Source organism: Bombina bombina, chromosome 4 (genome assembly GCF_027579735.1).
Source record: "Bombina bombina isolate aBomBom1 chromosome 4, aBomBom1.pri, whole genome shotgun sequence".
Classification (NCBI taxonomy): Eukaryota; Metazoa; Chordata; class Amphibia; order Anura; family Bombinatoridae; genus Bombina; species Bombina bombina.
In genome coordinates this window covers 794543310-794562259 of record NC_069502.1, presented here as the reverse complement: position 1 = coordinate 794562259, position 18950 = coordinate 794543310, and the positions used below count along the sequence as shown (strand labels likewise).

Genomic DNA, 18950 nt, shown 5'->3' with positions numbered 1-18950 from the left:
AGAGAAATTACCTCCCTCAAAATAAGTTTTGAAGACCCCTGAGCTCTGTAGAGATGAACCGGATCATGCAGGGAATACAATGAGTTGCTGACTGAAATATTTGATGCAGTAAAAGCGCCAAAAAAACGGCCCCTCCCCCTCACACACAGCAGTGAGGGAGAACAGAAACTGTCAGAAAAACAGATTAAGCAACTGCCAAGTGGAAAAATAGTGCCCAAACATTTATTCACTCAGTACCTCAGTAAATGAAAACGATTTTACATTCCAGCAAAAACGTTAAACATAATCTCTAGTTATTAAACAGCTTTATGTATTTCTTACAGTGTAATTCTAGTGAAGTACCATTCCCCAGAATACTGAAGTGTAAAGTATACATACATGACATTATATCGGTATGGCAGGATTTTCTCATCAATTCCATTGTCAGAAAATAAAAACTGCTACATACCTCTATGCAGATTCATCTGCCCGCTGTCCCCTGATCTGAAGTTTACCTCTCCTCAGATGGCCGAGAAACAGCAATATGATCTTAACTACTCCGGCTAAAATCATAACAAAAACTCTGGTAGATTCTTCTTCAAACTCTGCCAGAGAGATAATAACACACTCCGGTGCTATTTTAAAATAACAAACTTTTGATTGAAGATATAAAACTAAGTATAATCACCATAGTCCTCTCACACATCCTATCTAGTCGTTGGGTGCAAGAGAATGACTGGGAGTGACGTAGAGGGGAGGAGCTATATGCAGCTCTGCTGGGTGAATCCTCTTGCACTTCCTGTTGGGGAGGAGTAATATCCCAGAAGTAATGATGACCCGTGGACTGATCACACTTAACAGAAGAAATATTTAGTAATACCTCTGCCATCTGCTGGAGATGTCAAAATTATATTGGCCATATGGCACATATATGGTGGCAGTGCCCTAGTATAATCCCAGTATGGGAAAATATCGCAAAGGAAATATCAAAGTTACTAGATAGAAATTTACCGTTGGACCCAGTCCTCCGGCTATTCCACATTGTACCTAAAAAATTCACAATAGAGCAGGTCAAACTATTTAATATTGCTATTGCTAGTAATGGTCTTAAGTTATTAATAGCCAAGAACTGGAAAAGCTCTAATGTCCTGACTACAGCATAATGTGTACAAGAATGTAATCACTCTATTTTACTAGAGGAATACCACTACCTCAAACAGTGTAAGTTAGACAGATACCTCCAAATTAAGATATTATGGGAGGAATATTTGAGAGATAAGTTCAAAACTTGACTTTACAACACCCACCACACATAGAATGTAAAGATAGTTGATTTGATACATTGGTAGGGGGAATGGAGTTTGGTATATTGGAAGGTGAAGGGAGACTTAGAGGAACTGGGGCGCTACATTGAAAGGTCATAATGATTAACTTAAATGTCTGGGAGTCTGGGTTGTTGGGGGACGGATTAATTTTAAAGTTGTATGAATAGAATCCTGGGCCGGGTTGCACGGTGTGTTATGTTTGTTTTATATGTTACTCTTTTTGTATTATTTGCTTTTGTTTTACTAAATATCACTCGTGCTGCGTGTGTGCAGCCTTCACAGTGGTAAATCTCTACAATTCTGTAACAATTTCAAATGTATATGCGCAGTGTATATATTTTACAAAATAAAAAACATTTTTGGAAAAAAAAAATAAAAATAAAAAAAAATGATTTGTAGTGATCAAAACAAAAATAAAACAGAATAAAAAGCTATAATATCGAAATACCAATAACTCACTAAATATAATCTTCAAATATAATGTTCAAATATGTGACTAAATTCTATGATAAAATACCAATTTACAAATATGTGGCTAAATAGGTGATGAGACGACAATAGATCCGTCTAGTACCTATAGTACACCATTAAGACAATGTATCATAACAAAAATGTATCAAAAATGCAGTCAATAGGAGGGCGATGAACACGGATAACCCTATAAAAGGAAACAAGACAAAGTCATAAGCAGCAAACCTCACAGCCGTAGCAAGGGATATGAAGAACAGAATAGGGCTAAGGAACCCAACAGAGGTGCACTCATTTGCCAAGAGGAAAACTCAAGACGAGGAGTTTGCAGAAAGTGATCAGATGAAGGTCCTGTAAAGACAGAAGAGGAGGCGCCACATCGGACAATATCGTCTGGACTGTGTAGAGATACAACAAACAAATTACAACTCACAAAGAGAACTGCACAGACAGTGCCATCAACAGCAGGCCGGGCAGACTCACTGTCTACCTCCGAAGCCCGACGTGGAAGCGTCTCACCAACCAGGAAGCTTCAGGCAACCAACGCCTTCATCCGTCTGTACCAATCGGCAGAATCGAAACAGGTGGTGTGTGGGAGGCTAAGAGCGCCTCTCTCGTATGTGCGGTTTGAACACAACTGTCCCCACATCAACAAAAGAGAAATTGTACACAGAGCAGGAGTGATATAGATAAAACAAGTTTATTTAAAACCAGTTAAAACACATCAACGCGTTTCTCGGCCAACAGTGCCGTTTCATCAGGCTGTAGATAACAATGACAACCCTTTACTCTACATATACCAACCCCTAACCAATCAGTGGCTAGTACCGACACACACCCTTACCGGATGTCATGCCTTAGACAATATAGTGATAACAGATAATAGCCTAGCATATACATATATCTAAACCAAAATGAAAGTAAAATATATGATATGTTGAACACTTAAATATCTTCTATGAACTGAACAATCAATATTCACTCTTAAACACAAAGTCTGCGATATTAGACATCACCCTATATTTATATAAAATTAGATTAACTTGGGGCTAAGTTGATGACGTACAATCTCCTACTCAATATGAAATGGAGGATAATAGTACAATCAGTCGAACACAATATTATTTCTACATTAGCAAATTTAAGAAAACATCCTTTTATAAATAGGGAGTATATAACAAACAATATGTGACAATTCACATTGTATAATATCAGCATCATAAAAATAAAAAAATCATAATTATAGGCATGAATATATATTCCAAACAATTAAAATAATTATTTGAAAGCTAATCGTGAACAGAGCATCCATATTATATATAGGGTAGATTATACATGATAGTGGGGCCCTGTACCTCTCAGAAACATCACACACGTGCACTCACCTGTACTGATATTGTCACTCATTTCCTGCTTCAGAGCTTCCAGATCAATAGTCTGTTCAGCATTAAGTGTAACAGTCTTAATATCACCTGCATAGGTCATATAAATATGGTCAGTGTTTAGCTTTTAGCAATGCACAAGGAATTTGTAATATTTGAAACATACAAACACTCACCTGTGCCCTGTATCCATCAGACACATCACACATGTACACTCACCTGTACCCTGTATCCCTCAGACACATCACACACGTACACTCACCTGTGCCCTGTATGCCTCAGACACATCACACATGTACACTCACCTGTACCCTGTATCCCTCAGACACATCACACACGTACACTCACCTGTGCCCTGTATCCATCAGACACATCACACACGTACACTCACCTGTACCCTGTATCCCTCAGACACATCACACATGTACACTCACCCGTACCCTGTACCCCTCAGACACATCACACATATACACTCACCTGTGCCCTGTATCCCTCAGGCACATCACACACATATACTCACCTGTGCCCTGTATCCCTCAGACACATCACACACGTACACTCACCTGTGCCCTGTATCCCTCAGACACATCACACATGTACACTCACCTGTGCCCTGTATACCTCAGACACATCACACATGTACACTCACCTGTGCCCTGTATCCCTCAGACACATCACACACATACACTCACCTGTGCCCTGTATCCCTCAGACACATCACACATGTACACTCACCTGTACCCTGTATCCCTCAGGCACATCACACATGTACACTCACCTGTGCCCTGTATCCCTCAGACACGTACACTCACCTGTTCCCTGGATCCCTCAGACACAATCACACACGTACACTCACATGTGCCCTGCATCCCTCAGACACATCACACACGTACACTCACCTGTGCCCTGTATCCCTCAGACACATCACATACGTACACTCACCTGTGCCCTGTATCCCTCAGACACATCACACACATACACTCACCTGTGCCCTGTATCCCTCAGGCACATCACACACATACACTTACCTGTGCCCTGTATCCCTCAGACACATCACACATGTACACTCACCTGTGCCCTGTATCCCTCAGACACATCACACATGTACACTCACCTGTGCCCTGTATCCCTCAGACACATCACACATGTACACTCACCTGTGCCCTGTATACCTCAGACACATCACACACGTACACTCACCTGTGCCCTGTATCCCTCAGACACATCACACATGTACACTCACCTGTACCCTGTATCCCTCAGACACATCACACATGTACACTAACATGTACCCTGTATCCCTTAGACACATCACACACGTACACTCACCTGTGCCCTGTATCCCTCAGACACATCACACATGTACACTCACCTGTGCCCTGTATCCCTCAGACACATCACACATGTACACTCACCTGTACCCTGTATCCCTCAGACACATCACACACACTCACCTGTGCCCTGTATCCCTCAGACACATCACACACACTCACCTGTGCCCTGTATCCCTCAGACACATCACACACGTACACTCACCTGTACCCTGCATCCCTCGGACATGTCACACACGTACACTTACCTGTGATCTATTTCCCTCAGACACACGAATACATATACACGTGCCATGTGTCCCTCAGATAGGTTATACACATACACTTTTCGGTGCCCTGATTTGCTCAGACACGTCACTAACATACATTTGCTTGTGCCCCTTAGATACATCACACACGTACACTCACTCTGACCCTGCATCCCTCAAGCACATCACACACGTACACTCACCTGTGCCCTATATCCATGAGACGCAAGTGCAGCGCAACTGTTAACGTTACCCTTAGCAGGACCTTGTGCAGAATTATCATCAGAGACATGAAGTTTTCAGATAGATTTAGACAGAATGCAATTTTAAACAACTTTGCAATTTACTTTAATTATTTCATTTGTTTTGTTCTCTTGTATCCTTTGATAACAAAAGTAAATTGGAAAGTTGATTAAAATTGATCTCTCTCTCTGAATCATGAAAGAAAAAGAATAGAAGCACTATAGATTTAACTTGAGTGGAGTTGACACTCAGTAGTGCTTATATTTTACACTTCATTTGTAAACTAGCCCTTAGTTATTAATACATGAGCTGCACACTAACTTGTGTCTGCTGTGTAACCATTTGAGGAAATAAACTTATTTACATGAGGCAAAATGAGACCATCACAGAATATTCCCTTTACTTAACCCCTTAATGACAAACGCACCCTGTACATCCATAGTCATTATCGGTTTCACTAGCGCAGTTTCGCAAACAGTGGTGAAGCTATCCTAGGACTGCATGCCTGAGGCAAGACCTGCGCTATGTCCAGTGGATGTTTGACGATAATGTGTTAATTTTTGCTAAATACCTGTAGCCATATTTATAGGAACTTCATCCTCCTCAGTCTTCACGTTATCAAACACATACGGTTCTCTTCCGTACTCAACCTCTGAGCCATCTGAAGGTGTCACATCCATACGGCCTGTGCAATAAGAATATACATGCATATGTGTAAGTTGTTTGTAGTACTTATGGGATGTATCAATTTATCTCTCATTATATATAAATACAAATCATGTGATGATCGGAAAATTACTATGTGCACACAAGAGAATTATTTAGTAGACTATAACACTTACTATGCACACTCAGCTGTAACTCGCATATGTAACACGATATATGTGCACACTCACCTGTAACACATAAACCTCACACACAATATACGTGCACACTCACCTGTAACCATGTACCTCACACACAATATATGTGCACTCACCTGTAACCCATAAACCTCACACACAATATATGTGCACACTCACCTGTAACCCATAAACCTCACACACAATATATGTGCACACTCACCTGTAACCCATAAACCTCACACACAATATACGTGCACACTCACCTGTAACCATGTACCTCAGACACAATATACGTGCACACTCACCTGTAACCATGTACCTCAGACACAATATATGTATCGAAATGGATATTCAAATTAAGAACTCTGTACCCAAATGGACTGAACCACCAAATTGATTGGCAATGCTTTTTATAATGTCCATCTCTTTGTATAGTGTCTGTTTGCACGATAGTTTTCCAAAATAACACTGTACTTATTTGAGCTTCAAAAATATTCTGCAGCTCTAGAACGTAGCTATATTAATAATCTATCTTCTTGTAGCCTACACTTTTATTATTATGTTCCAGTTTTTATTAATTGGCTCAGGTAGCTCTCTTTACAGGCTGTTATTTTTTATAACAACTAGGTTATTCTTTGACCATCAATTCATGAGGATCTGTTACAGATATGTAAGCCACTGTGATGAGCTGCCGAATGACCCCCTAATCTATTCAGAACAGATGATGGAGTGTGAGAGATGGTGAACAAACATATATATATGGCAAGAAGAGAAGGACGTCAGCACCCACTTATTCATCAAAAATATATCCTTTATTTAATAGTAACATTGAAGACAAAACAGCAACGTTTCGGATCCATCTGATTCGTAGTCATGACTAAGGATCAGATGAATCCGAAACGTTGCTGTTTTGTCTTCAATGTTACTATGAAATAAAGGATATATTTTTGATGAATAAGTGGGTGCTGACGTCCTTCTCTTCTTGCCTTACATTAGAGGTGTGCAGGACCCTCTGACGTTCGTGCACCCCACAAAGCAAAGAAAATAGATTTTCCATCTACTTGGTAATTGTGCTGGAACCTCCATTATTTGAGATATATATATATATATATATATATATATATATATATATATATATATATATATATATATATATGTTTGTATTTATTCTAGATGTACGATGGGCTTTGCAGATGATGACCCTAATAATTGAACTAGTTTAAAGGGACACTGAACCCAAAAAAATGTATTTCGTGATTCAGATAGAGCATGCAATTTTAAGCAACTTTCTAATTTACTCCTATTATCAAATTTTCTTCATTCTCTTGGTATCTTTATTTGAAATGCAGGAATGTAAGTTTAGATGCCGGCCCATTTTTGGTGAACAACCTGGGTTGTTCTTGCTGATTGGTGGATACATTAATCCACCAATAAAAAAGTGCTGTCCAGAGAACTAAAAAAAAAAAGAAGCTTAGATGCCTTCTTTTTCAAATAAAGATAGCAAGAGAATGAAGAAACGTTGATAATAGGAGTAAATTACAAAGTTGCTTAAAATTGCATGCTCTATCTGAATCACAAAAGAAAAAAAAATTGGGTTCAGTGTCCCTTTAATATATATCTTTATTCGTATGAATCCAGACATTAAGGTATGTCCACTTAAACTCCTACCTGTGTATACTGTAAACTACCGGTTGGATTAACTTAATTTGATTGATGACTCTGTTAGTAGTGCCTTTCACACATATATAAATCGAGCCTATTGGGGACACTTAGTCTCTGATTTGTTTACACTTATTATTCTATGGCAGTGTGAGTGGCTGATATATCCGACGATGCCTGAAGGGACACGCCTACCCCCTATACATGTGTGTTCTTACATTGCCTGTTATTAATTGACTTACAGGAATGCACTCTTGTTTACCCATACGCCTGAATTCTATTGTTGTTGTTTGATTGGCTGATTTAGTCGTATTTGATGACGCTTACTGGCAACGCCCATCACACACACACACTGAGTTTCTGGTCTATACTGTCACAATTATTCCCTCTGAGTGATGTAGTAACGGTCTGATTGGCTGTCTCGGTCTGTGTTGTTTGATGACCCTCTGACGGTCACGCCCACTACTCACACGTGTGGTGTCTTCGGGTTTGACATGGTGCTGATAGTGTTTGGTACGTTTCTGTATTTCCAAACTGTTTCTATACATCTTGTCTGCATTTTTGATCTAATGTGTTTGTATTTTGAATGTTGAAAAGCTTTAGCCGTGTTGTAACCGGCAACGACTATGGAAACAGCTTACAAGAATTAGGGAGAGAGCTCCTTATTAACATATTACATGATCACACTAATGGGTTTATATTGTGCACATACTGTCCTATATATATTGACTATTTAAGTTTGTTAACGTATTATGTACTATATTGATTAGTACAGAGTATAATGTATTATTCTATGTATTTATTTGTTTGTTTGTTTATTGCTTATATGAATCACTTGATAATGCTTATGGACGGTTCTTCTCTGATCAGGGGTGGGGTTAGCACCTGTTAAATACACTGTTTCTCAAAATTTCACTTAGTCTGATAAAGGGGTGATTGATCCCCGAAATGTCACTGTTTTCTTAAGCACCTTTTTGCACTAATCCAGTGAGTGCATGCCTCTTTGGAATGAAAATAAATATAAATATATATATACCAGTATTGTCCCGAGTATAGGCCGCACTTTTCCCCCCTAATGCAAGTCTTTAAACTAGGTTGCGGCCTATACTCGGGATGTTGCACAAATACTGGTATACTGTAAGTAGAACAGGTTGGGGTTAGGCACCGGTAGTTAAGGTAAGGAGGCTGAGTGAGTTAAGACAAAGTTCCCAGTAACTAACGTTCGCCAGCAATATAAAGCCTGCTAGCATTTGTTGCAAGAGAAGAATGGATCACAACTCACCCCAGTACAACGATCGTGGATGAAACTCTTAAACAGCTTGGCATCAAATACACCTTCACAAGGCTTGTACTGCTGTAAACTCCTGGCTTTACATCCATGTCTGCTTCTGACTTCTCTGTTACCTGCTAGCTGAGACGAAGTTGCCTGCCTAACTAAGGACACACCCCCAATAATATCGTGGGATTGGTTCTTCATTGGTTCTTCATCTGAGAAACGTCACAGTTCTATCCGTTGATTGGACTGAGGCGAGTGGAGGCGTGGTCATATGCGGTCCAACCAGCGGATGGAGCTGTGACGGTTTTTTGGATAAAGAACCAATCCTGCGATCTCATTGGGGGGGTGTCCTTAGTTAGGCAGGCAACTCCGTCTCAGCTAGCAGGTAACGGAGAAGTCAGAAGCAAACATGGATGTGAAGCCAGAAGTTTACAGCGGTACAAGCCCTGTGAAGGTGTATTTGATTGCCAAGCTGTTTAAGAGTTTCAGCTAGCAGGTAACGGGGAAAGCAGAAAAGGAGACGTCAAAGGGAGAGAGCCTCCAGTCAGTAGAGGGGATTCCTCATAGTCCCCAAATAAAGTCAAGTCCCCATAGCTTTTTTAAACATAGCTTAATTGCTTAGTTTTCAAAGAAAGCTGCAGTGTATTGCTAAACAAAGTGTTGCGTCACTCTTCAACAGCTAAGGGGCTCATGGGACATTAATGTGATTAATCTATTTCAGTTCACTTAAAGTGTATTAAAAAAAGCATTTTACGGATTATGAAAATGGTGCTAATTTAAGGCATGAAAAGTAAGATATGTTAATGAGAGTTCTGAGATCACCCACATAAAATGAATACATATTTTTTTTTTATCAAAAGGACTGACCATTGTATCCTTTAGCAAGGGGTTTTTAACATACCATGGAATAAAGAATAATTTTTTTCATCTACTTTATGTTACCATCTCAAAAAAAAAAGTTAAAATGTAATTTCTTTATAATGGCACCAAACTTTAACGTTTCAGGGTTCGCAGACCCCTTCCTCAGACCAGACCAGAAGGGGTCTGCAAACCCCGAAACGTTACCACAATAAATATTTAAATTCTTTATCTAAATCCAGTGAGTGCAGTCCTTTATTGAAATAGACTGTAAATACTATCGACTTGGCACCCTGGTTGGTGACCCTATTGCATTGTGAGTGCAGATACACATGGAGGAGATTATATATATATATATATATATATATATATATATATATATATATATATATACACACATACATATACGTACATACATACACACACACACACACACATATACACACATACATACCCTTAACACACATACCTCACACACAATTTATGTGCACACTCACCTGTAACCCATGAACCTAACACACAATATATGTGCACACTCACCTGTAACCCACGTACCACACACACAATATATGTGCACACTCATCTGTAACTCACATCCCTCGCATACAATATACGTGCACACTCATCTGCAACCCATGTACCTCAAACACAATATATGTGCACACTCACCTGTAACCTACGTACCTCACACATAATATATATGTGCACACTCAGCTGTAACCCACGTATCTCACACAATATATGTGCACACTCAGCTGTAACCCACGTATCTCACACACAATATATGTGCACACTCAGCTGTAACCCACGTATCTCACACAATATATGTGCACACTCAGCTGTAACCCACGTATCTCACACAATATATGTGCACACTCAGCTGTAACCCACGTATCTCACACACAATATAGTGCACTCACCTGTAACGCACATACCTCATACACACAATATATATATATATATATATAATACAAAGAGTAAAAAATAACAGTGCCTAGAGCATAATTCAAATTATTTAAAACAAATATTTGCTATTAAGATCTGTAATGCTGCCCATATGACCTGACAAGGTAATCCTGGTGGCCCCTGCCACCAGAAATACAGAGTCTAATAGAGTTAAAAAATAGTTTAGGAGATTGGTGTATGGGCGCAAGACAGTACTTAACACTGAAAGTTAATCAGTTCACCTGTATGGTATTGATCAATAAAACTAATAAAATTCATAAAATTTGACAGTGTGTACAAATTACAATGAGTATTAATATTGTAATAAAGTCCAATAACTGATGTCCAAAAAGATGTTAGGAGAAGGTTCCCGCGTGATAGTAATTTCTTAGTTAGACAAACTTCAGGTAAGTTGGTGTGCCCACAGAAACCAATAGTACAGTAATAGATTAATTGTCTACTTACAAAAAAACTACCTCAATCAAAATGAGGTAAGTGCCGCACAGTTTTTTAAGTAGTTGGTTCTCTAGTCATTGGTTACTTCCAGATGTATATGTATGTATCCACTTTAATCAAAGCCCCATGGAGAGAGATTTCCTTTTTGTCAGTTTCTTCAGATTAGTTGCAATCCCATTCGTAATCGATGTAAAAAGAGGAAATAAAAACAAAAGATAGTGCAATATTGTTTTTATAAAGTACACTTAGAATTTTATTAAATTCACAAACAATGGTAAAACTTGCTTACATTTAAAGATCTTTTTGCGTATGAGGTAGGTTTTAAGGTATATGTACATATACAAATGTGTGTATCTATGTAAAATTATTTTTTGTTGTATCTGCATGGGACCGTATGTTTAATAATGCTATGTATTTTTAATAGATTTTAGAAGGTATTTCAATATAAGTATATATTTTTACCATTAATTTTAATTTTATTTGGAACATGAAAATGGAATATCTTAATCATATTAATTTTAGAGTACCTTTTGTAATAATGAAATAGACGATGTTGAAATGTAACATCACTATAAAAGCGTTTAATAGAAATAAAAATAACGCACTTTTATATGAATCACTAGATGCATTGTGGATGTATATGTGTATATATACACATGTGTATGCATGTATGCGTATATGTATATAATGTATATGTATTTTGTAAATTTTCAATATACATAGATATATATATTTTAGACCTATTTCAATACCAAAAATTGGAATTTTTTAATCATGTGTATGAATTTAAATCGCAATAGAATGTATCTTTGTTCTTCTTCCCTTGCTTCACCCCAGTTTTTTTATATGTATAAAACTATTTATTCCTTACCCATATGTATATTATGAAATCGGAATTGTAATAGGTAATGCTGAAACATCCAATATGAGTTTTTTTGTCATTAGCGGTGTTCAGAGATATACTATTGCCGATATAGTAGGGGAACTAATATTGCAAACCTCTAACGAATTGAAACCACTTACGATTAAACTTTAAGGAAAGGGAACAATAGATCGATAGAGAAAACTATACAGGTGTATAGTAATAGAGTGCGCCAGAAAAATCCAAATCCAAATCAAATAATAGTTTAAATAATGTAGCTAATTTAGTCTCTAATATAGGACAACTACAATATTGTGTAAATGAAGAAAAAAAACAACCAAGTATGACAAAGGTATGATCAGAATATAAACAAAATATAATAAGTGAATGGAAAACCAAATTTTTGCTCAAATAAGTAATATTGACACACAAATTCTATATCAGTATAAAAAAGAAGAAAAAGTTTATCATGCTTATCATAGAAAAGTCCCAAAGATGATTGTGAACGATGTCACAAAAGGTGAATGTCTGAAAAGTTGAATGTAGACTCTGGTGCAATAGTTATGTATAGGTGCAATAGGCTGCTGGTCTTGAAACTGCGTGGTCAGTATAACTAGAAAATGAACAAGGAAAGACAGCGCCTCATAGTGCAGGTAAAATACCTGCACTATGAGGCGCTGTCTTTCCTTGTTCATCAACAATAGATCGATATTGAACCAATGAGGTTGTGTTCTTTAACCACGTGTCACACACACCTACTAAACGTTACATAAGCTATAAACACAAAATACGAAGGGGAGGTTTAAGATATACAAACCCCCTATACATCACAAACATCAACCAGTAGAATCATGAGCCACATAGGCCGCACCGCCCACATTATGGCTACACATAAAAGATCCGTTGTAAAAGCGGCATTCTAGCCTCTGATGAAGAAGGCAGGTACAAACCCTAAGTGACCTTTGAAACGTGTTAGGACAAATATTTATATACAAATACTTTATCCCCTGGGCAAATCAACTGTGTGTTGTTTACATGAATCAATTGTGAACTGTTGCTGTTGTTTTTAAGAGGGAATTTCCTTGTTTGCTTGCTACCATTAAGAACAAACATTATAATAAACGCTACTGATACTTCATATGCAAATTGAGGTCTTTAAATGTAAGCAAGTTTGACCATTGTTTGTGAATTTAATAAAATTCTAAGTGTGCTTTATAAAAACAATATTGCACTATCTTTTGTTTTTATTTCCTCTTTTTACATCGATTACGAATGGGATTGCAATTGATCTGAGGAAACTGACAAAAAGGAAATCTCTCTCTATGGGGCTTTGATTAAAGTGGATACATACATATACATATGGAAGGAGCCAATGACTAGAGAACCAACTACTTAAACTGTGCAGCACTTACCTCATTTTGATTGAGGTAGTTTTTTGTAAGTAGACAATTAATCTATTACTATTGGTTTCTGTGGGCACACTAACTTACCTGAAGTTTGTATAACTAAGAAATTACTATCACGTGGGAACCTCCTCCTAAAAATATTTTGGACATCAGTTATTGGACTTTGTGTACAAATTACAATGAGTATTAATATTGTAATACTGTCAAATTTTATGAATTTTATTAGTTTTATTGATCAATACCATACATGTGAACTGATTAACTTTCGGTGTTAAGTACTGTCTTGCGCCCATACACCAATCTCCTAAAATATATATATATATATATATATATATATATATATATATATATATATATATATATATACACATACACAGACACACACACACACATATATATATATATATACACACACACACACACACACAACAAGAAAGAGATCCAGCCAGCATAAAACTTCCTTTTTAAAAGTCCAAAATTTATTTGACAGTTTAAAACGGTAAGGCTGCTAAGGCTGCAGCTCACAAAAACATAGCACACGGTCAAAATCTTACATGTTTCGGCCAGTGGCCTTAATCATAGATAATTTAAAACACCTTGGTTAAAAATAAATACCCTGTGCTACATGCTCATTGGATAATTACTGAACAAATGCAAGAACAGTCTGGAGTTCCTTACTTTAACCCTTAAACAGCTTACAATCACCTAGATGTTTAAATCAATATTATTTAACGGGTCTGTCAGGTGAAAATGGTACATAATGTTAACATAATATGTACAAAGTCAGTGTAAAAACTTGTACCTTGTTTGTAAGCTCAAAGTATAAGCCGACCAGAAGAACATGGTCTCAAACTTCTAGAGCTCCGGCATTGATCAGACAGATGGGTGCTCTACCCGGGGGATAATCCATCACCTTATACTCAAGGGACTCTAAAAGCAAACCCTAACAACCAAGAGAGGTATATCGCCACAATGATCACTGGATCTATCTAGTAAAGGAGACTTTTCTTGCAGCGGCAGCAAACGAGGCCTAAAGGTGAGCCGGGAAGCCTTCCTAAAGTTTACACTACATCGCCACAAGTGAATCCTGCACAGCGCAGAACTGGGCATCCACAGCACCTGATAGAATCTTCCTGGCAAGGCGAAGCCAGCGAAAATAAAAGACCCCAGGTTCCGAATTTACAAATAAAGGGCCCCTGTAGGCGCAACAGACATCCGCCATCGTAAAGCGGCCATAGGAGGTACGTTACACATACACGGCACGAAAGCAGAGCAGGGTAACTTTCAGCAGGGCCTTCATTACGGCGACAGGATAAGATCACAGTTTGAGTGAACTAGACCAGAACTTTAATTTAATGCAAATCAGCCAGATAAGGCTGCAGAGAACACTAAGAGGGAGCACCACTTTTCCACACTATAAAATAACAGCAGATACACTGTTATGGCTGCTAGGAATAAAAACAAAGCTGATAAACAAAAACCAGCAACCCCAGGCGCGGGGAAACTTAACTCTTTCTTCAAACTGAATGATACAATGGGGGAAATGGCGCTACCTCATACCATCACCTCAGAAGACCCACAACAGGGATCACACAATTTAGAAGGAGACAATACACCTATAACAAGGGCTGATCTCAGCTCTCTCCCCACTAAACAAGATCTGACCACATTCATGCTACAGGTTAATAAAGCCATTAAAGATGGACTAACAGAGGTTAAGCGTGAAATAAATGCCCTAGGACACAGAGTCCAACAACTAGAAGAACAAACAGAAGAAACTACTATGATGACTGACAACATGGCCCTAGAACTACAGCAACAAAATTCCACCATTGTGCAGCTGCAGACACAGCTTGAAGATTTAGATAATAGGGGCCGACGCCAGAATCTTCGTATCAGAGGGGTGTCAGAAAAAATTCTCCCCGCTCAACTGCAATCTTATGTACATAACTTATTCAGATTCTTGCTAGAACCAGGAAACAATGACACTGTTATCATAGACAGAGTTCATAGAGCTCTAAGGGCACGGCCCCCAGACAAAGCACCGCCGCGGGACATTGTCCTGTGCTGCCACAGGTTTACAGACGAAGAGAGGATACTGCAGGCGGCAAGGAAGAGGTCTCCTATAGCATTTGGCGAAGACCATTTACAAATATATGCTGATCTCAGCCCTATGACACTGGCGAAACGCAAAGAAGCACGATATCTCGCTCTACATGTGTCTGAGCTGGGAATTCCCTACAGATGGGTATTTCCTTTCTCCATAAAGGTGGTTAAGGAAGATAAAACTTTTATATATAAGGAACCTGAGGACATTGAACAATTCTGTAAACACCTTGAAATTCCTCAACCCTCATTGCCGAAGCTGCGGGACAACAAAGATGAACACGGAGCAACACCTGCTCCGCGCCCTCAGCGCCCAAAATGGGTGACAATATCCAAGAAAAGAAAGAATGATCCTGCAGCGGGTCATTCTGAGGAGAATGCAGAGGCAGAAACCACTTGACAAGCACAGGACATTTGTAGCAGATAACTAATGGACTCTCATCAGCGGTATAGTATTGTTTTAGCTGAGTTAGGCATAGAAGTAAGCTTTATATTACATTACCCCTAAGCAAAGCCCTCTTTATTCTCAACTCACACGGAGGACTGACCATCTGGAAGATCATTGGCATATTAGTTGCCTCCCCCCCCCCCCCTTTTTTCCCCTATACTCCCCTCTCTCCCCTTCATATTTTTTTCCACGTAGCTCCCTTATAGCGAGGTAGTTGTGGGACACATGGCGAGGGAAAGGGATAGGGTACTAGCACTTTATGTTAGTAATTGGTTAACTATGTTTTCATATATGTTAACGTTTTTGTGTTTTTTTTTAAGTTCGTCTGCCATGACTCCTCGGAGCAATACTTACCTTCATCCCAAGTGGAAAGACTGATCGTGCACTCTCTCTCACTTTGCCGCTTCAAAAGGGTCTGGTGTTCCCTTTGCTTTACCGACTCAGGGTAAGATACTACATCATTAAGCAGAAACACAAGCGAAACCTAGTATTTACACATGACTAATCCATCTATAACAATAATCACACAAAACACAAAGGGACTTAACTCTCCTACTAAACGCTCAATAGCCCTTAGGACCTTTAATAAACAAAGATTCTATCATATTCATACAGGAAACTCATTTCTTAGCATCAGCATCTCCAACATTTAAATCTAGGGACCATCCAACAGGGTATTTCAGCTCACACCCATCAGCAAAAAGGAATGGGGTGGGAATTCTTTTTCATCGAAATATACATTTTAGTTTACAGAATATGGTGACAGATAAAGAAGGGCGTATAATGATCCTCATAGGAGTATTATTTCATAGACCAGTGACCATAGTCAATATATACGCTCCAAACAGCAATAGACATAAATTTTACCAACAATTAGCTAAACTGGTTACAGATCACAAAAAAGGAACACTAATCTTGGGAGGGGATTTCAATGTGGTACTGGATTCATCTGTAGATTCGTCCACAGGCAGGGCCTCACTATGCACAAGACCACCAAATGCAGTATACAACTGTATGATGCAACTGGGTATGCTCGACATTTGGCGCATACAACATCCAAGTCAAAGAAATTATACCTTCTTCTCGCATCCATGGTCCATATATACACAAATTGATTATTTAATGGTGGATAGGAATCACTTGTCCATGGTTAAAGACTCAGATATACAACCGACTTCGTGGTCAGATCACTCAGCTGCACTTATAACCCTCCAGTGGCCAAATCACCCAGTCATACCGTTCATATGGAGGATGGATGATTCTTTACTGAGACATCCAGCCACATTAGAAGCTTTAACTAAATCCCTAAAAGAATATTTCAGTATTAACACATCACAAGATATTACCTCCGCAACCTTATGGGAAGCACACAAGGCTGTGTTACAAGGAGAATGTATAAAGCACACAGCATTCAGACGAAAAACCTATAATAACACCATAGATGTTCTGACGGAAAAGATGAGACAATTAGAGATAACTCATAAAAATAATCAAAAAGATTTAACGTCATTTAAACAACTAACAGAGACTAGAAAAGAGCTAAATGCTATCTTGATTAAAGAAGCACAGAGTAGGAATCAAAAAGATGTATTTTTAAGAGGGGAATAGAACAGGGTCGTTACTTGCTAAAATTTTGAAGACTCAAAAGACAAGATCGCAAATACACAAACTAGTTACAGAAGAGGGTAAAGAGATTCTAGATAGTAAACAAATAGCTAATCTCTTCGGTTCATACTAAACAGCGCTCTACAATTTAGAATCTAATAACACCACCGGGCACCAGGAAAAAATGAAGGAATACATGGCAAACTTACCTCAGATACCTAGCGTTAACAAAGAGGAGTTAGACTCCACCATAACCACAACTGAAATCCTAGCAGCAATAAAATCCTTACCGTCAGGCAAAAGCCCCGGGCCAGACGGTTTTACGAACTCATACTATAAAACATTTAAACATATTATAGCCCCTCATCTACTAAAATTGTTCCAATCACTAGATGATAATTACCAACTCCCTCATGAAATGCTATCAGCCCATATCTCTGTTATCCCCAAGCCCAACAAACCACTTACCGAAACAAGCCGCTACAGACCCATATCCCTTCTCAACTCAGATATTAAGATACTAGGTAAAATATTAGCTAATCGAATAAACAAAGTACTGCATCATCTCATTCAATCAGACCAGGTGGGATTCGTCCCAGGAAGAGAGGCAAGAGATAACATCATTAGAGCTATAACACTAACCACATATGTTAAATCTCATAACATCCCCGCGGTCCTAATGGCTACAGATGCGGAAAATGCGTTTGATCGCATCAATTGGATATTCCTAAAAGAGACGTTGGTAGCGTTGGGGTTTGGATCAAAGACGATCACACGCATTTTCCAATTATATACTCAACCCAATGCCAAAGTTAAAGCGAACGGTATGCTGTCTACCCCATTTAGCATTCAAAATGGGACAAGACAGGGGTGCCCCCTATCCCCAATTTTGTTTATCCTCTCAATGGAGGTGTTGGCTGCACACATTCGACAAAACCAAGAGATTTGTGGTATTATTATAGGCCCACATAACTTCAAAATAGCGTTATATGCTGAAGACGTGCTATTTACCCTTACAGACCCTTTACACTCTGTGCCAGAAACCCTGAGAGAAATTGATAACTTTGGAAAGTTTTCTGGATTCCTAGTTAATACTCAAAAATCAGAGATTATGAATGTGTCTCTAACACCACAAAAATTTGAGCCTATAACAAGTATTTGTCCCTTAAGAATACAAAAGAAATCACTTAAATATCTCAGAATTCAACTCTCTCCCAATATTTCACAACTGTTTGATGATAATTATCTCGTGCTGTTGGGCAATATTCAGAAAGACTTACACACCTGGGCAGCAAAACCAATCACATGGTGGGGACGCATACAAAGTATTAAGATGACAACATTAACCAGAATTTTATATCTTATTCAGGCCCTTCCCATACCCATTCTTAAATGCCATATACCCCAGTTGCAGAAACATATTAATTCATTTGTTTGGAGCAAGACTAAACCCAGAATCAATAAAGGAAATATGTACAGGAGACCAGAACATGGGGGATTGGGATTGC

The 18950-nt window shown here is 38.6% G+C and overlaps 1 protein-coding gene across 1 annotated transcript in view; it reads right to left on the bottom strand.

Moving 5' to 3' along the window:
• The window catches only part of LOC128655600 (oocyte zinc finger protein XlCOF6.1-like), an 88015-nt gene that overhangs the window by 45333 nt on the left and 23732 nt on the right, over window positions 1-18950 (bottom strand). The window contains exons 5-6 of the mRNA XM_053709189.1: window positions 5548-5661; window positions 3158-3244 (exon numbers count right to left, since the gene is read on the bottom strand). Coding sequence (XP_053565164.1) covers window positions 3158-3244; window positions 5548-5661 — 201 coding nt within the window. The remainder of the gene's footprint in view (window positions 1-3157; window positions 3245-5547; window positions 5662-18950) is intronic.